The sequence below is a fragment of the Mauremys mutica genome, chromosome 25, assembly GCF_020497125.1.
Source record: "Mauremys mutica isolate MM-2020 ecotype Southern chromosome 25, ASM2049712v1, whole genome shotgun sequence".
NCBI classification, from domain to species: domain Eukaryota; kingdom Metazoa; phylum Chordata; order Testudines; family Geoemydidae; genus Mauremys; species Mauremys mutica.
The window spans coordinates 15759742-15779708 of record NC_059096.1 but is presented as its reverse complement, the minus strand read 5'-3'; the positions used below and the strand labels follow the sequence as shown (position 1 = coordinate 15779708).

At 54.4% G+C, this 19967-nt stretch overlaps 1 protein-coding gene across 1 annotated transcript; it reads left to right on the top strand.

Annotated features, from left to right (window-relative positions):
• Positions 1-1251: 1251 nt before the first annotated feature.
• Positions 1252-18386, top strand: LOC123356589 (transmembrane protein 98-like). The gene is made up of 7 exons (XM_044999960.1): positions 1252-1477; positions 7622-7827; positions 9494-9625; positions 12471-12504; positions 13175-13290; positions 14256-14315; positions 18034-18386. The coding sequence occupies exons 2-7, from the start codon at positions 7697-7699 to the stop codon at positions 18242-18244; spliced, it is 684 nt and encodes a 227-aa protein (XP_044855895.1). The 5' UTR covers positions 1252-1477; positions 7622-7696; the 3' UTR covers positions 18245-18386.
• Positions 18387-19967: the final 1581 nt, after the last annotated feature.

The following is a 19967-nucleotide window of genomic DNA, read 5'->3' as shown; positions in this document are numbered from 1 at the left end:
CACTTTTGGAGGGGCACTTTCTGTGCCCCCCATGGTCAGAGGAGCTGGTTCTCCCACCCTGCCCTGTGGCCCCAGGGCTGGTGGAGCTTGCTCTCCCCTGGCAGCAGGAGGAACAGGGGCAGCTCTAGGATTTCCGCCACCCCAAGCAGGGCGGCACGCTGCGAGGGGCGCTCTGGTGGTCGCTCCTCCCGCGGCTCCGGTGGACCCCCTGCGGACGTGTCTGCGGAGGGTCCGCTGGTCCCGCGGCTCCAGTGGACCTCCCGCAGGCGTGCCTGCGGATGCTCCATCGGAGCCGCGGGACCAGCGGCCCCTCCGCAGGCACGTGTGCAGGAGGTCCACCGGAGCCACGGGACCAGCGGCCCCTCCGCAGGCACGTCTGCGGGAGGTCCACCGGAGCCGCGGGACCAGCGGCCCCTCCACAGGCACGTCTGCGGGAGGTCCACCGGAGCCGCGGGACCAGCGGCCCCTCCGCAGGCACGTGTGCGGGAGGTCCACTGGAGCCGCCTGCCGCCCTCCTGCGGGACGCCGCCCCAAGCGTGCGCTGGGGTCTGGAACCGGCCCTGAGGAGGAATGTCATCTTCCGCCCCGGCTCAGGGCTGGAGGAGCTCGTTTTCCCCACCCCGACCCTGGAGGGGTTCTGTGCCTCCGCGGATTGGGTGGCGCAGGCCCCTACTTGCCACCCCGCGCACGCCCCTGACCATGGGACCATGCAGAGCGCTTTGCTAAACAGGCTCTGGATTCATTTGTTGGGGGTTTCTGAATTTCTCACCTAAATCAGTGAAAACAGCAGGTGAGTGTGAAAACCAGCTGTGCAGCCTGAAAGCTACTGGTGATACCAGCTTCTGCAACGGGGCATTGATCTGCCTGGGACTGCTGGCAAGGAGGAGCTGACTGACTTGGACTCACAAGGGGCCAAAAATTATGAGTTTAAAAAAAACAAACCAAAGGTTTTGTGGGGGGAAGGGTAGATTTGGCTTCTGGTATTGGAGCACCGGAGGTGGGGGCATGTGTTCAGGTTTGCTCCACAACCAGGAGAGCTAGAAACTTTCTTTCTTTGCAAGGAAAGTCTCTCTCGTGATCACCTGACTCCAGCAGCTGGGGCTTGAGAGAACACCAAATGCTGACGATATAACCACATGGGGAGGGGGGCAATGCTGCCAGGAGAAAGCAAGTGGTGAGCTCCCAAAGGGAGGGACTAGGGGCTGCGGGCCCTGCCAGGGACAGGCCAGAGGGAGCAGCTGTGGGGGCCGATGCAGCAGCGGGCCTGGCCTCCCCACCATTCACTGCAGTGAGGGTGACAGGTTGCCGGAGGCGCGACGCTGCAGCCCCAGCCAGGCAGCACCATCCCTGCTGGGTTTGCAGCAGCTGGGATATTAATCACTGGGGTAAAGGTCAGGCTGAGCTGCGAGTGTTTGCTCCATTTCCCCGGCCCTGCGGAAGTGCTGGAGGCTGGCTGGCCCTGCGCCTCGGCAGTCAGGTAGGAAAGCTTGGAGCCTTACTCCAGTTTATAGGAGCAGACCATCCTTCTGAGCTCACCCTATGGCCCTCCTTGCTCTCCCCACCCTGCCTGCCCAGGTTCCCAGGCCAGAGACCCCGAGGGCAGGCACCGGCCCTGCGAGAGCAGCAATAACCTGCTCTGCTCAAGGGCTCTGGGCTTGCAAACCCGATTGTCCCAGCTCAGCTTGGCAGCTGGCCGAGCTCCCTGCCCCTTTCGTGGGTCCCTGTGCCAGCAGGGCTGGGACCGGCTGCTCTCTGTGCAGTTTGGAGGGAACCTGCGGCTCTGGGGCCGGGCCTGGGTGTCCCACGGGCTGTCTGGGCCGGGCCTGGGTGTCCCACGGTCCCTTTGCCGTCTAGGCCAGGCCCGGGTGGGGTCTGGGTTACCAGATCTCGGTGCGGTCTGGGCCTGGCCTGGGTCTGGGCACTCCTGGATCCCTCAGCTGTCTGGCCCCTGTGGGAGTGGTTTTTCCTAACACAGAGCAAGGAGCTCTGTTAGACTAGTGAGCAGGGCTCTTCCCCATGCTGCACTCCCGCTCCCGGCTCCCCAGCGTCTGTCTATGCCTCTCAAGAACAGTGCACGCCCCCTCCCCGCCAGCCGGGGTGCTCAGGGATTCCCATACAGCATGTGCTCATGGGGTCGGGGATCGGTGCTATCGGGCCCAAGCCAGGGCCAGACACTGACTGGGCTCTGTGTGCTTCAGGCCTGGCCCCAATACAGGTACTTCCACGGGCCTGTGCTGGGTGGGCCTGTCCCAGGGTCTGCATGTTCCTGTGTCCCTGTGAAGCAGGCCCAGTGCAGAGGGAAGGCCGAGGGATGTCAGACAGAGACAATAAAGATACACTAATCACACAGTCCTGATTTACCTGGGCTAACGACTCTGGAATCTTCCCCAGGCAAAGATCCGGGGCAATTTTCTGCAGCTTAGCAAATTCTAAACTAAGATTTTTGGAAAAGAAGCTGAAAACAAAACAACCAATAAAAAGAAGCCCCCTTGCAATTGCTCTGGGAGTCTCAAATAGCCGGGGCAGGGCCATGGCGACATACAGCAGAAATTGGATGGAGGGCAGCAGCAGACAGAGACATCTTTTAAAACACCCATGCATTGTGCAGCAGCAGTCAAAAAAGCAAACAGGATGTTAGGAATCATTAAAAAAGGATAGCAAATAAGACAGAGAATATCTTATTGCCCTTATGGTACGCCCACATCTTGAATACTGCATACACGTGTGGTCTCTTCCTCTCAAAAAAGATACACTGGCATTAGAAAAAGTTCAGAGAAGGGCAACTAAAATGGTTAGGGGTTTGGAACGCATCCCATATGAGGAGAGATTAAAGAGGCTAGGACTTTTCAGCTTGGAAAAGAGGAGACTAAGGGGGGATATGACAGAGGTATATAAAATCATGAGTGATGTGGAGAAAGTGAATAAGGAAAAGTTATTTACTTATTCCCATAATACAAGAACTAGGGGTCACCAAATGAAATTAATGTGCGGCAGGTTTAAAACAAATAAAAGGACGTTCTTCTTCACGCAGCGCACAGTCAACTTGTGGAACTCCTTACCTGAGGAGGTTGTGAAGGCTAGGACTATAACAGCGTTTAAAAGAGAACTAGATAAATTCATGGAGGTTAAGTCCATTAATGGCTATTAGCCAGGATGGGTAAGGAATGGTGTCCCTAGACTCTGTCTGTCAGAGGGTGGAGATGGATGGCAGGAGAGAGATCACTTGATCATTACCTGTTAGGTTCACTCCCTCTGGGGCACCTGGCATTGGCCACTGTCGGTAGACAGATACTGGGCTAGATGGACCTTTGGTCTGACCCGGTATGGCCGTTCTTATGTTCTTAGGAAATGGAGCGGGGGTGGGGGACAGCCAGGACCTGGTGAGGGAGAGGGACTGGGGTGATGAAGGCAGCCCCCCAAGTGTTCAGAAATCATGAGTCAGGCCCCAAAAGTTACAAGATTGGTTTAAAAATCATGAGATTTTAAAAAGCAACAAGTTCTGGCCAAGTCACCCACAAACGGAATGGACTGCAGTGCCAGGCGTCTCCTCACAGCGCCAGCATGACTTCTGTCCACAGCCGGCTGGCAATGCGTTAGGCTGGCATTGATCCCATTGAAAACAATGTCATATGACCTTGGCAGACAGGTGATTGTGAGTGAAAGCTGGCCAGGGGTCTAGAAACATCACCACCTCTGGCTTTGTCTCCCACTCTTCTCCTGAGCCTCTCTCCCCGCTCTGGCTTGTTCCATCACAATACAAGCATGCTCGAGTCTCTCCCACCTTCAAAGAACCCACCCTGGACCCCATTTACTCTCCACCTACCTTCCATCTGTATGCTCATTGAATCACTGTCTGGAGTGCCTACTCCAGTCCCATGAAAGACCCTCTTCAACCTAGGGGCTGCCCTTGCATGCCACTGAAACTGTTATGCCAACGTCTTTAATTACCTCTTCCAAGGCAAAGCTCAGACCCTGTGCTCCATCCTCATCAGCTGCCTTTGACACCATCAACCATGAAATCTTGTCCTCCCTTGGCTGCCAGGGCTCTGTCCTCTCCTGGTTCTCTTCATACCTCTCTAATTGCTCCTTCCATGTGTCCTTCAGTGGATCCTCCCCATCACCTCTCCAGATTTCTGGGGGTTTCCACAGGGCTCCGTCCTTGGTCCCACACTTTATCTGTGGCCAGTCGCCCCTGCAAACAAATTCAGCAACTACCTTGGGGCTGGTGACTGACTCCCAGATCTACCTCTCTGCTCCAGACCCGTCCCCTGCCCAAACTAAAATTTCTTCCTGTCTCTCTGACAGCTTCTAGTGGATGGCCAGACATCAGCCCAAGCTCAACATGGCTAAACTTGACTCTTAATCTTCCCCCCAGTTCTTCCCTATTACCTCCTTTCCCCATCACAGAAGACAGCACCACAATCCTGCCCATCACTCAGGCCTGGAAACTGGGCATCCCTTGATTCAGCCCTCTCTCTCTCTAGGTCCTCACATCAGTCTGTCGAAATCTTACCGGCTCTTTCTGCAGAACGTTTCTCAGCTCCGGCTTTCCCTATCCCCAGGGTTGGAGCTCTGGTTCAGGCTCCCATCCTATCGCGTCCTGCTCACCACAACATCCTCTTGGCTCACCTTGGCACGTGCCGTCCTGCCCCGCTCATGTCCATTCAGAATGCTGCTGCAGAGTTCATTTCTCCAGCCTATTGCTGTGACCGCGTCTCCTCCCTCATTGCATCCAGCATAAGCTGCTTGCCTTCGTTCAAGTCCCCAGTCCCCACTGTACCTAGCGTCTCTCGTTCACTATCACAATGGCAACGCTTGCCTCTGAGCGGCCTAGGAGCCCAGCCTCCTTCGCCCCTGCTGCCCCTTGTGCTTGGGAGGAGCCCCCCCGAGCACCTGCAAAGCCGCCCCCTTGGCCAGGCCCTTTGCCATGATGCCTGCAAAAGACTTGAGCTGCACTAGGCTGCCAGTGCTCTGGAACCACTGCCCTGCCCGCTGACCAGGACTGCCTCATTGTTCTGTGCTCCCTTGTCTGTCTGTCTCCATCTGTTGCTTTGTATCTCATACTGAGATTGTCAGCCCCATGGGGCAGAGACCATCTTGTGTACAGTGCTGGGTGCTGCCAGAACAGTAACAGTCATGCTGGGGAAATGTGGGAGGTGGAGACCAGGCCTGAGGTGTCCGACTGCGCACACAGGGCTGCTTCAGCGCATACAGGGCTCTGGGAACTGGGCCCTGGCACTCTGCTGGCACTGCTACGATTGTGCTGGTTATGCTAGGAGCGGGGCATCTCTGTGACTGGCTGGGGAAGACCTGAACCCGGAGTGTCCTAGCTAAGTGGCTTGTAACCAGTGCTCCCGCGAGGCAGTGTTTAGCCAGGTCACTGGGAGGTGCCCACAACCTGAGCTTCACCTGTACAGGCCGTGTGTCAGTGACAGGTAGTGTGGTCTAGAGGGTTGGCTCTGGCGTGGGAGTCAGGGAACCTGGCTTCTCTTCGTAGCTCTGCCGGTGACCTCGGGCAAGTCCCGGCCCTTTCAAGGGTCTGTTCTTTGGGGAAGGGGCTGTCTCAGGGGTGTTAGTACAGCGCCTGCACAATGGGGCTGCAGGTGCCTCCATAGAATAAGTAATAACCATGCTTGTGTTCCTCTGTTAGCTGCCGTGCTCAGTGTCCTGGGGCGAGGGTGGGCACCAGTCGCTCTGGCTCTGACTAGATCTCACAGGTCACCAGGTTCGACCCAGTTAGTCATAGAGTTTAAGGCCAGAAGGGACATCAGAGCCTCCAGGCTGAGCCCCTGTGCAGCACCGGACACCAAACCCCACCCAGTTGCCTCTGCACTGAGTCCAGTGATATGGATTAGACAAAAGCATTACGGGCCTCCAGAGAGTGACCTGCAGTGCGCCACAGGCAGAGCATGGGGGCACCGAGGGGCCAGCATGCCAAGGCCTCTGCAGGGGCAGGGAATTGATTAGTGGGGTGTTCTCAGCAGGTGAACCATGCTCCACGCTGCAGAGGAAGGCGAATCCCACCCCCACCCCAGGTCCTGCCAATCTGACCTGGGGGAAAATTCATTCCCGAACCCGAACAAGGTGTTCAGTTAGACCCTGACCATGTGAGCAAGACACACCAGCCAGGCATCTGAGAGAGAGAATTCTCTGTACCACCTCAGAACCCATCTCCAGCAGCATCCATCTCTGATGCCTCAGAGGAAGGAAGAAAAAACAACCGAGACTGCATCAGGGGGAAAGAGTTGCTTCCTGACCCCAGCAGGTGACAGGCTGAAGCCCTGAAGCATGAAATTGAGAATATAAGTCATAGAACTGGAATGAACCCTGTGGGCCACTGAGCCCAGCCCCACACTACAGGCCACTGCGTCATACAGTTCCACTGGTCAGTTCCTGGCCAGCTGCTCTCCTCTCGCTGTGTAACTTGACCTGACACGTTAGAACTACCAAAAATGTTTCCAGTTTTGACATTTCGATGAAGTTTGGAATTTTGAACACTTGAAAAATAAATGGGAAATTTGGGTGCGAATCCCTTTCTCCCCTGCCCCACTCACCCTTTGGCCCTGCTAGTGATGGGGCTGTACAGACAAACTACACAGGATCTTTTCAGGGGACAAGACAAAGATGCCACGTTTATTATGATAACACAATCTGATTTATGACCAATAACTAATATCTTAATCCTTACACACACACACACACACACACACACACACACATATTAGATGTTCTGCAGCTGCTGCATAGTCACCAGTCCTGGACATAGCTTGAGTTCGTGGCTTGATTTTGCAGCTTGGGTTCGTGGCTTGTGGCGGCTAACTGGCCAGGAAAGCCGGGCACAAGGATGAGCTGGGTCTCTGTTGGGCAGGCACCGATGCCCTTCCATGTTGGCAGCAGAATGTTACCCTCCAAAGTCTCCCATCTCACCCATCCTTTTTGTAGGCTTTAGTTTGAATCCAGAGTCTATAGGTCTTGCTGTGTCATGCTGCCTCTGGGTTTGGTGATTGATCACCCGTCAATTGCAGGCATGATTTCAGCCTGGGACCTGGCTTTGATCTTCCTTCTATTGCACCTTTTCTTTTTAGGGTGGACTCTTCTCACTTTGTTAGGGCTCTTATCTGCATCTTCAGCCGGTGGGGTTTGAACTCTATTTCATCAGGACAGGCTGGGGCTGGAGGTTGATTCCATCATCCATCCATACCTCAGTCACACATCTAAACTAAGCTAATAAGATTACAGCAGGGTTTGCAGAAATGAAAGTTGGAGGAAGCTTTTACAAAATGGAGTGAGCGTTTTAAAATGGGGTTTGAATTACAATGTGGCAAACAGTGAACAGAAGTTACAATGTAGGCAAGTATACTAAATGGTGAACAGAAGTTACATTAATAAAGTGAACAATTAAAAACAATTTCATGTATCAGTTCTACGTTGTATCCTATCAAGTCATAAAGAGTTTGGAGGGTTCCATTCTGAAACTGGAAACAATGGTTGTGAAATGTTTCCCTGGCCAGCCGTCTCTCTACGGAAACATTTGCTTCTTTAGAGTTTTCCAGATCATCTGAGCAGCGATGGGTCCCGACACTTGCTCTCTGGGCGCTCACTCTGTGCTGCTTTGTTCCAGATAAAGCATTTCTGGAGGTGCCTTACGAGATGGAACTGCACATCTGACTGCACCCAGGAGAGCAGCTCGGCAGAAATGGAAACCGTGGTGATAGTTGCCATAGGCATGCTGGCTACTATCTTCCTGGCGTCCTTCGTGGCACTTGTGGTGGTTTGCAGGCAGCGCTACTGCCGGCCTAAGGATCTCTTGACTCATTATGATACCAAGTAAGTGGCCAGCCCTCTCCTCCACTCACACCAAATTAATAGGGAGGAAGCAAAAAGACTGATTGAAAAGCAGAGTGAAGGGTGGAACGCGTGCAGATTTCAGAGCTGCTGGTACGGAAGAGTCCAGGCAGTGCTTGATGCACCGGAGATGCACTGCAGAACCTTCCACTACCAGGCCAGGTTGTCTGCCCAGCTCAACAGTCTCGGCCAGTCAGCGCCTCTGCCGGCGGTGGCTGACAACTGACATAGAAATGGCAAGATAACTAAGGCAGAGAGCGTGATGGCAGAGAAAAGCCTTGTCCTCCTTAGAAAACTGTATGGCTTTGACTGCACTGCTGGCCTAAGGCAGGGCACCCTGGGGTGCGGATGTGGTTACATGGAGATCAAAGTGCTTTACGAAGTGGGAAGGGGAATAGCTACAAGGCACCTTTATCCCAGTGCAACCACATACAGGCCAGTGGGGTGCATTGCCTTAGGCCCGCGGTGCGCTCCCCCTAACCGCCAGCATTATACAAACCTGGGGGTCGGCCAGGTCTAAGGAGTTAGAAACTCAGATCCCATTGAAAATCAGTCAGAGCAAAACGCCCATCTCCCTTACGCTCCTTTTAAACCAGCATAGATGGGTTCTTTGCATTTCCTGTCCCCGCCCAGCAGGGACACAGCACAATTCTGCCCCAGGCAGAGGAGGAGAGAGAGAACCAACCACATGAGTCAAATCTGCAGTCACATCACTTTGTGCATTACTGGAAGGTGCTCAGATACTGGCATGATGAGGCACCTACACAGACTAGACTAACTTTTCTGTGACAAGGAGAATATTCCCCCGTGGAGGAGTTTGTGCGCACAGTGAGAACAACAGGCTATCACCAGCACTGAGCACATGTTGGGGCAAGAATCTGAACTGACCACTGACCCCGTCCCACTCTGTCAGCTCAGCCTGTGCAGACTCAGGGACGCTCAGTCAGTTCTGAGTGTCCCCAGTGGCGGTTATCCCCAGGGTAGCAGAACAGAAAATCCAGGTGGGTCAGTCATAGTGTTGCTAACATTTCCAAGAGAGAATTCCTTGCAGAACCCGAAGGTGCACACTCCCCTGAGCCCTGCACCTTGGGACATCATGCACACCCAGGCAGTGTGCTGCGTGCCACCTTCTGAAAAGCAGGACCCATGGGGGAGTCTTGGGTTGGGCCCCCAAAATCACAGGTCACTTTTGAAAAGCTTGGCCAGATGCAGCTGAAAATAGAAGGCTCTAACAGCTCAAACTCTGCGAAGCGTCCAAATGACTTGGGAGCCTACGTCCCATTTTCAAACGTGGCTCTTGTTGACAATGGGAGTTAGGCACCTAAATGTCTTTGAGGCTCTGGGCCTTAGGCACTCTTGGATATTGTCTCCCCAGGCTCTTTGGGCCAGACTTACAGAGATGGTTGGGCACCCAAAGCTGGAACTAGGAGCTGGGCAGGATTTTCAAAAGCACCTAGGCAAGTTAGATGCTAACTTGTATTGAAATCCAAGGGGCTTGGGCACCAATCTGCTTGGGCACTGCCCCGAGGTGCCTAAAGTCCTTTGTAAATCTGGCCCTTGGGTGCTTAGAGAAGGTGCCCCTTAGTTATTGCCATCACGACTGCCCCCCTGTGCCAGGTGCTGAACGACCCGTTCCTGTTTGTTCCAGACCGATCGTCGACCTTACTGGGGCGATGGAGACGCAGTCGGAGCCCTTGGAGCTTGAGCTGGACGACGTTGTGATAACAAACCCCCACATCGAGGCTATTCTGGAGAATGAGGAGTGGATCGAAGATGCTTCGTAAGAGTTTCAAAGCTGCCTCTTGGGTGATCTTTAAAATGGGCTCCCGTGCTCTGCCTGGTTACGTTCCTTGGCTCCAGGACGGTCGTCCGCCGCCTGGATCAGAGCCTGCCTTGAAAGCATGCTTTTATCTAGAGCAAAATCACTCACTGTCGGAGCAGCCTTGACCTAGGCATCAGGAGACCCAGGTTCTAGCCCTAGCTCTCCGGTGACCCCATCCCCCTTTGGCTGATTAGAGTGGAAACTCCTTGGGGTGGGGCCCACTTCCCAGGCGCTGCTCTAATACAAAGTGCAGGCGGAGCTCCAGTGCCTGCCTAGCTGAGCCAGGAGTGCAGCCAGAGCCGCATGTTTGTCACCTGACAGTTGTGCAAACCCAGGTGTGTTTAGGGCCCTAATTTGCAACTCCAAATACTTGTGGTACAAATCCCTGGCCACAGTGTTTGTGCCCAGTGCAAGAATGGAAGCCAGGTGTGGAATCTCTGGCCCTGCTGCAGCCCTCTGGCTCGGTTCCAAGTGCTCCAAGCCATTCCTTGCCAGGGTGGCTGGTGGGCTTTGGTGTGAGGAACTTTCCTTGGCGTGTGCGTGATTCTACCTCAAAACACAGACACTAGAGGTGGAGGGTTAACAAGCTAGTAAAGATTCAGACTTGAAGGCCAGAAAGGACCCTCCTCTAGTCCAGTGTCCTGCCTAGCACAGAGAATCTGAGGTTAGGGCCAGAAGGGGCCACCAGGCCATCCCACTCAGGGTATGTCTACACTACAAGAGTAGTTCAAATCAACTTAAGTCGAATTTGTAGAATCGACCTTACAAAGTCGAATTTGTGTGTCCACAGTAAGGACACTAATTCGACTTTGTGAGTCCACACTAATGGGGCAAGTGTCGAAATTGGAAGCAGTGCACTGTGGGAAGCTATCCCACAGTTCCCGCAGTCCCCGCTGTCCATTTGAATTCTGGGATTTCCCCACAATGCATGCTTGGGGGAAAAATGTGTAGAGGGTGGTCTTGGGTAACTGTCAGCATTCCACCGTCACTCCCGCCGGCGGGAAATCAGTTCGCGCACTTTTCCTGTTAGTGACAGCGCGGACGCCACAGCACTCCACTGCGATCATGGAGCCCGCTGCGATCATCGCTGCACTTATGGCCATTGTCAACTCCTCGCACCTTATCGTACACCTCTTCAACAGTCAGATGCTGAGAAATCGGGCGAGGAGGCTCCGGCAGCGCGGTGAGGACATGAAGTTTCAGAGTGGCACAGGCCTCTCAGAAAGCACGGTACGCCGCGCCGTGGAGATCATGGTGGCAATGGGTCATGTTCATGCTATGGGATGGCGATTCTGGGCCCGGGAAACAAGCACGGACTGGTGGGACCGCATAGTGCTGCAGGTCTGGGATGAATCACAGTGGCTGCGAAACTTCAGGATGCGTAAGGGCACTTTCCTTGAACTGTGTGACTTGCTGTCCCCTGCCTGCAGCCAACGGACTCCCTTTCTCCCCTCTGCCCCATTTCTGTCAAGCAAACACTCACTCCCTGCCTGCCTCATTATCTCATTTGATTGTTCACAGATTGATCACAGCAAACAGGAGCTGTGTTTGTAGATAAGCAGCTCCGGGATCAACGGATCAACGGAGCTACGGAGCTCGGAGTTCACAACAAAACAAAGAGAGGCTGCATAACAAAACAAAGAGAGTAATTTATAAAAGCATTCTGGGATACATCCTTATACCCTGGAGGCCAATCACAGCGCTGGTGTGTGGCCACACTTGATGACCAGCGCTGCAGCACCAGCGCTGCAATCTTTATTCCCCATGCTGAGCCAGGTGTACGGCCAGCGCTGCAGCCAGGGAGTTGCAGCGCTGGATGTGCCCTGCAGGTGTGGACACTTACTAATTGCAGCGCTGGAAAGCCTCCACCAGCGCTGCAACTCGCAAGTGTAGCCATACCCCAAGTTTCCTGAAGTATTTTCTTCTATTCAGTATAGTGAGTATTAGAAAGGCAGATTAGTCTTATAATTAATTTCTGTATTTGCAAATGTGTGTTGCTGGAGAAATATCTTTATTTCTGTTTGCTGTTACTTTGATTATTCTGAGACGGGGGGGGGGGAAGTCTCTCCAGTTTTATAAGTTAGACCCTGTAATTTTTTCCATCCTGGTGTTACAGAGATAGTGTCCTTTCTTTCTTTCTTTTAATAAAATCCTTTTCTTTTTAGAACTTGATTGATTTCTTCCCTTGTTTGGATTTTCAGGGGAAGGGAAGGGGGATAGGGAATCCCTCTTTGTTTTGATTCAAGGGGTTTGAATCAAGGTGATCTCTCCCAAGGACTAGGGGAGGGGGAAGAAGGTGTGGGGGGGCGGAATGGATTATTTCCCTTTGTGTTAAGATCCAAGGAAGTTTGGGTCTGTGTCCCCAGGGAAAGGTTTGGGGGAACAGTGAGTGTGCCAGACACTGAAACCTGGCTGGTGGCAGCGTACCAGATCTAAACTAGGATTTTAGTTTAGAGGAGTCCATGCAGGTCCCCATCTTGTGGACGCTAAGGTTCAAAGTGGAGAATAAACCCATGACACACAGTTTAACTGCATCTCTCAGGGGGTGAATTTTTCACATTGCTCAGCCACGGAGGCAGGTTGACCTCAGTTTTAGGTGAGGACCAGGCCTTCCCACCCTGTTAGACAAGCGCCCCCTGCTTCCAGCCGGATCGCGAAGGGCTTGGTTGTGATGATACCAGTGAGGTCCGTGATGAGTTCTACTTTGTGGAGCCCGTGGGAAATGCTTAGCCACAGGCTGGCGGACAGAAGAGCGGTGACAAGACAGAGCTTTCCTAACCAAAGGCATTCGCTTTCCTCACAGGGGCCTGGTCTCTCACTGCATCGCTATTCTCAAGGTAAGTCCCCCACAGACACTGCCTCCCTGTGTATTGACTCATGCTGCTGTGCAGGGAATCAGCGCCAGGAAATAAGCAAAGGGTCTGGAGGATTCTCCCAGAGGCTTCAGGCACGAGCCACACAGGAGATTTACACTCCCACGTGGCAGCTCTTAGGGAATCCACAGCCCCAGGCCGGGCCCCAGGCTCCCTGTACGATGCTTGGGCAGAGCTGGGCACCTAAGAAGGGGCTTCTCAGAAGCCAGAAAGATGAGCAGGGAGCCACCTACACTAGCCAGCAGGAAATGTTGAGGGGAGAGATGGGGCCTAAGACCTGCCCCCTAAGGGATTTGGGCACCCATCTCTCTGCTTGGGATTCTCGGCTGAGAACTGTCTCCTGGGGCCAGCTCAGCCCAGCAGAGTCACTGTGCCCTTATGCCCAGTACCTCCTGGTTAGCTCCCCTGGGATGTAGGAAACCCAGGTTGGGAGCAGGGACTCCAACCCAAATATCCCCTCCAGGGGGTGGGAGTCCCACCAGCCTTCCTGTTGTTCTGTGTATGAAATCCATAAATAGTCATTGGCCTGAGAGCTGTGTCTCCCAGGGGAGCACCCTAACCACTAGGCTCCCAAGTCCTTCTCTCTCTCGCTGGCCTCCAATGAGCCACGCTGGTCACTTCTCTCTCTCAACAGATTTGTCACACTTTGACAGAGAAGCTCGTTGCAATGACAATGGGCTCTGGGGCCAGAATGAAATCTCCCGCAAGCCTGAGTGACATTATTGTGGTGGCAAAGCGGATCAGCCCCAGGTGAGTCCATTTCGGCCGAGGGCGCACAGCTGCAACTTGATCTGCAGGTCCAAAGGCCAGGCAGTTCCTGGAAACTTCAGGCATCTGCAATAACCCCTGAATGACGAATTCAGATTCTCAGTAGTGCGGACTCCAAACATCCAAACCTTATGTGAGGTCCCAAATCTCATGAGATCTTAACAATAATAAATGGCTTTTTATTTGCTGTTTGGTCTTTGAGCCATTGGGGTCCCATTCCCAAGCCTTTCTCCACAGCCACAGGGGCTAGAACCTTCCTTGTGTTTTTTTTTAAATGTAAGCTGAGAGTCTCACCTGATCACAGGAATCCAGGAGCTGGGGCTTTAAGAAAAACACCAATTAGCAATGAGACCTGGCAACACTGTGTGGCTCTTCCTGCCCAGCAGAGGGCTTGTCACTTTAAGGATCAAACCCAACGCTTTGCGTTTCAGCCAGAAAGCAAGCTGGAAGCCAGTGCCATCTGTGACAGGGCTCAAGAACCAATTTCCCAGGGCTCAGCACCCACAATTGGGGCCAGATTCTCAGAAGAGCTCTGCTCCAGTTACACACCTCAATAAGTGTCTGGCTTGGCTGGGGATTGGCATATGAGTCTAAGTACCAAGCTCCCATTGGCCTCCAGTGGGCCTTGTGCTCCTAAATCACTTAGACACTTTTGAAATTGCCACCCTTTGATCTCAGTGGGGGCCGCGGGGCAAAAGGTGCTTTTGCAGATCTGGGCACTACTCCCTTGAGTGCCAAATGGGAGCTGGGCTTTTATGAAAATCAGCCCCCCACTCTGCACCTGTGGGAACTCCTGCAACGCTGGCCCTAGGTGCCTTCCTACGCTGCCAGCAGGAGAGGTGCCGGGCTCTGAAATGTGCTCACTGAGGGGAAAAACCAAACCGCTACCAGGGCACTTGCAAAACACAGTGAGAAACAAGCAACGGTCGCTCTCTCTCTTCCCCTAGGGTGGATGATGTTGTGAGGTCGATGTACCCGCCTCTGGATCCCAAGCTTCTGGATGCACGGTAAGCTCTGGGACACTGGCTCCTAGGGTGTCATTCTTTAGCCACAGGGGAACACATCAAGGGGCCCATCCGCACGAGAATGCCCTGTAGCCCAGTGGTGAGGGTACTGCCCGGGGGGGGGTGGCTGATTCCTGTTCAAATCCCTTCTCAGCAGGCAGAGCAGGACTTGCACTGGGGTCTCCCCCACATCCCAAGGGAGCAGCCTAATCCCTTGGCTAGAAGTGATGAGGGGGGTCTTCCTGCCAGCTCCCCTGCCCCTGCCATTTTACAGAAGTTCTTTAGGGCCCTGAGCAAGAAGGCAAGCTCCGAGCACGCCTGCCGGCTTGGGTCCCACGGAGGGTCGCCTGCCTTCCCCCAGTTCACAGGTCGCGCTGGGACGTGTGGCCGCCGAGCGTGGGGCTGCAGCGCGTACGCACACAGGCAGAAACGTGGGCAGCGAGACAGCCCTGACTGCAAAAAGGTGGTGCCCAGAGGGTTTAGGGGCTTGCAGTGTTTGACAGCTGCTGAGCGGGGGGCTCCTGAATCCCCGTTAGGCCTGATTCTGGGACTCAGGTACCTACCGTGGCAGTTAGGGGCCCACATCCTGTTGTGGAAAAGCTCCCTATTATTAGATATTGTCCTACCTTGCTGCCCTGGTGGAGCTTGCGCCTCGCTCTGGCGCACACATTCCTTCCCAGTGCTCCAGGAGAAGCTCGTGCTGGGGGAACGTGCTGTTTGCACCCATCCTGAGGACCCGATCCTGGCCCCGGTGCCTGTCCCAGGGCTTCCCCGAAGAGTGAATTGGTGTGTGGGCTGTGGGAAGGGGCTCGCTCCCCGGGAGATGAGTGAGCTCTGCCACACCTGCATGCAGGGCTCCGGCATTGTCACCACGAGCCCACGGTCAGGGCAGCGCCTCACACCGAGAGCCGCAGCTTGGCCCTTGCCTCCCCCTTGCTCCAGGGAGATGTTTCCTGGGCCAGCCCCTCCTCTAGCACAGCTGAGCCTGGCTTGGGGATGGAGTCCCAGCACCTACCCACTCCTCTCCCACATGGGAGGCCCGTATTGGCGGCGCTCTCTGGCCCACTGTGATGCAGGTAGTGCGCACAGTGTGATCCAGGCTCTCTTTCACCTCCATAGCCCCCTGCGTGGGCGCAGGCGGAGATTTAATGACTGCCTAGGTGATCAGCTTGGGCTGTAGAGAAGGGGAACGATCCAAACAGACACTTGACGTGTGCAGAGGGTCGTGGCCATACAGGCACCACCAGGATGGAAGCAGTGTCCTGGTGTAACTCACACTCATCCTGGGTGTGGGTTACACTGGCAGATAGGTACATCTCTGCACAGCCATCTGCAGCCAAGAGACTACTGCTGTCCTTTGGGCTACTGTCAGGAGCCGGGCCGAGCATGCTGGGTACAGAGGCAGCAGCGGCAGCCATCTTTACTAGAGGCATGCCCCATCACTAGTGAGATAGCGGCCATCTTTGCTAAGGGCAGGAGCAGCTTCTGGCCCATTGGAACTTGTGGGAAACGGCAACCATTGGGAGGGAGGGTTTAATGGCAAAGAGAAATGAACAGCATTGATGGCCTTGCTTAACTGCAACTAGTGTCCTCCAAGGTGCATTTGTCACTCGTCTGCAGCAAGTTTAACTGTATGAAAGTGGGCAGGACACAGATGGGCCGTTTATTAGCAAAAGAGGTGGGAGAAGGTGAGACGCTGCAGATATTTATCTTCTTAGAGTTTATTGAAAATCTCTCCCCACTAATTCCATCTGTACACACAGATTCTGTGCTGCACACTTGGGGAGGGTACCCTGGGTTCTGCTGCCTCCAGAACAAAGTGGTTAAAGAACAATAATTGTGACACATATGCCCAGGGGCTGACTGAGAATGGGGCTCAGTTTGCACAGGGCTGGCCAAACAGTCCCAGTGTTACGTGAAAACATAAACCAGCCTTAACATCGAAACATAAATGTGACGGTTCTCGGGGTACCCAGGACTGTGGGTCACCTTGTTACTCCTCTGCCTTCAGCAAGAGGAAAAATTACTTGAGCTTAACTGGGTGTCAACTCCCTGACACCTCCAGTCTGTTGGCCCCCAAACCATCTCTCCAGGGCTGTGCCAGCCCATACTTTGCCTTGCCAGTTAACGAGAGGTGCACCCCGTCCTCTGAGCCCCTTAGAAGTGTCCCTTGTAGTATCCAGCCCTTGTCCACTGAGCTCTCACAGAATAGCAGCTTTGCTGCCTCCCAGGAACAGGGCATGAAAGGATGAATGATGCAAGTCAGGATCAGCGCCCTGTAGAACACGCAGCACTGGGGCATCGTTATAGCGGAACCAACAACATGCTTATCAGCAAAGATAGCAAAGAATCCTGTGGCACCTTATAGACTAACAGACGTTTTGCAGCATGAGCTTTCGTGGGTGAATACCCACTTCTTCAGATTCTTCGTCTGTTAGTCTATAAGGTGCCACAGGATTCTTTGCTGCTTCTACAGAACCAGACTAACACGGCTACCCCTCTGATAATCAGCAAAGACGAGAGCTTAAAGCGCTAGTGAGCAAAGGTACCGGAAACCAAAGGCTCCCTTGAAAACCAAATCCGAATGCAACGTCTAAAGCCTAAATTTACCAGGCTACGCTCTGGCTAAGGCCATTTCTCGCACCCAAATGTCCATTGTGGCATTTCCCGCTAGGGCAGGCCGGCATTCTGTTTTCATGAAAGGAATAGGCCTGTCCAGTTCCTGCCTGGAGCGTCTCTTTGCCTTCAGCATGTATCCCCAAAGGTCACTGTTTTTCCTCAGAGACTGTAAAACCCCCCTGTTGCTTCTTCCCTGGAGTGCTCTTCTCTGCTGATGTCCCATTCCTCTGTCCATAGAATCATAGAATCATAGAATCTCAGGGTTGGAAGGGACCTCAGGAGGTCATCTAGTCCAACCCCCTGCTCCACTTCAGCTGTGACTGGGGCTTCCACTGTGTGAGCTCACAATGCTGAATTAGACGGAGCTATGCCTCTGCCCTCCTGCCTGGAAAACACCTGCCTTCCGCATTGGTTGGTGACAGATGTTAAAGCACAGTGTCCGTGCCCACACCTCATTCCTGACACTGCACCTGTGCTGCCAATGCACACCGAGATTAACGCCCACTCTGGCCTAGGTCTCCCGGGACATCACTAATGGAGAAGTACCAGGCAAGCAGGGTGCTGAGGCAGTGAGTTTGCCAGGCCTGCCAGGAGCTGCTATTACACCACAGTGAACACTTTGCCAGTTGGCTCAGGACTGCTGGGTTCCTGTGGTGGCTGGCGCCTGGGCCATGACTGGGGCTCCACTGCAGAATTACCAATACCCCTATATAATACCACCACCACCTAGCTCCTGTGTCACGCTCAGAGTGCCCTACAAAGGAAATGTGTGCAATTATCCCTAGTGTACAGAGGGGGAAACTGAGGTACGGAGCGGGGCAATGACTTGGCCAAGGTCGCCCCACAGGCCAGTGGCAGAGTCAGGCCTAGCATCTAGGTCTCATGTCCCAGTCCACTAAGCTGCCCACTGGCACTGCCCACTGCCTCCTGCTGAGAGATTAATAAAGCTGCTAGTTGTTAAAGCCCCTTTTTGGCATGTCCCGCCCCATCCCTGAGCAGTATCAGCGGGGAGGCTGCAGCGGCCAGACCTCCTGCCCAAGCGCCGTGCTACAAAGGCCTGGTGTCCTCAAGCACTTGTAACAGCATCCTGGTTGCCTTGCAGGACAAAAGCCCTGCTGCTGTCTGTCAGCCACCTCGTCCTGGTGACCAGGAACGCCTGCCACCTAAGCGGGGGCATGGACTGGATCGACCAATCGCTATCTGCTGCGGAGGAGCACATGACGGTGCTGCGCGAAGCGGCTCTGGCCACCGAGCCCGAGAGAAGCATTGCGGGGGGCGCGGAAAGCTTCCTGCAGGAGCAGTCTGCCATCTGACGGAGGTGGCCCGGCCTGCCCTGGTGAGGGCTGACGCTCCACGTTCCCAGGGCATCCATGCTGCTGCTCGGTGCACTGAGGTGGTCAAATATTTGCATGAGCCATGCAGAGCTATTAGTATATTGACGCTGAACTGTGACCAGCGGGTAGCTAAGGCAATGCGCTTCTGCCGGTCCCCTGCTGCTTTGTAGTTGAAGTGCCCTGTGCATGGAACAGTGGGGCTCTGATTAATAAAATCCCATGAGAAGTCAGACCGCGGGAGGGGTTTCTTAAGCTGATACGGGAGGCTGCTCCTGACTCTAAATCCACCCCAGGCTGAAGCTCAGTAAACGCTGGACCCCGTCCTGTGGCTGCTACGGGCACTCGGCAGAGCCTCAGCTGCTAGGAAGTTGCTGCAAAGCTGATTTCAGGGGTGTCCAAGGAAGATCCCCTGCCTGGTACCAGCGGGTTCCCCAGGGGCAGGGCTGGCACAATAGCCCTGCACCACCTCCTCCAGCAGCCCCCAGCGTGAGGCCCCAGGGACAGACGGAGGTGTGGTAACAGAGGGAGCAGGCATGCACTGGGCCCCTGCTAGTCTGGCTGTTCCATGGCACCACAGGGTGCCCCAGTCAGACCAAGGGTCCTGAAGGAGCAATGGTGGCATAACGCTGCCCCACCCCCACCCATCCCTCTCCTGAGAGGCACAGACTGGCCTTCTGGGGAACATGGAGACTCTGATCAGCCCAGGGCAGCGTTGCCTTGGGGCTGATGATAAAGCACCTTGGGACAAACTCACCTGCTGGCTTCTCTGGGAGCTGGGCGAGCGTGGAGCGGGAGGGGCAGCAGGGTCCTGTCATTTAATGCAAGAAAATGCTCATTGAAATCACTGAGTCTGTGGAGACAAAACCTGACAGACGCCGAGAGAGACACACAGACAGTCCCAGAGACACAGCCAGCCACGACACACAGACAGACAGACCGACCCAGAGACACAGCTAGCCATGACACACAGACAGACAGACAGACAGACCCAGAGACATAGCCAGCCACGACACACAGACAGAGACAGAGACATAGCCAGCCACGAAACACAGACAGACAGACCCAGAGACATAACCAGCCACGACACACAGACAGACAGACCTAGAGACATAGCCAGCCACGACACACAGACAGACAGACAGACCCAGAGACATAGCCAGCCACGACACACACACAGACAGAAAAACCCAGAGACGTAGTTAGCCACGACACACACAGACAGACCCAGAGACATAGCCAGCCACGACACACAGACAGACAGACAGACCCAGAGACATAGCCAGCCACGACACACAGACAGACCCAGAGACATAGCCAGCCACGACACACAGACAGACAGACAGACCCAGAGACATAACCAGCCACGACACACAGACAGACAGACAGACCTAGAGACATAGCCAGCCACGACACACAGACAGACAGACAGACCCAGAGACATAGCCAGCCACGACACACAGACAGACAGACCCAGAGACATAGCCAGCGACGACACACACACAGACAGAAAAACCCAGAGACGTAGCTAGCCACGACACACACAGACAGACCCAGAGACATAGCCAGCCACGACTCACAGACAGACAGACAGACCCTGAGACATAGCCAGCCACGACACACACAGACAGACCCAGAGACATAGCCAGCCACGACACACAGACAGACAGACAGACCCTGAGACATAGCCAGCCACGACACACAC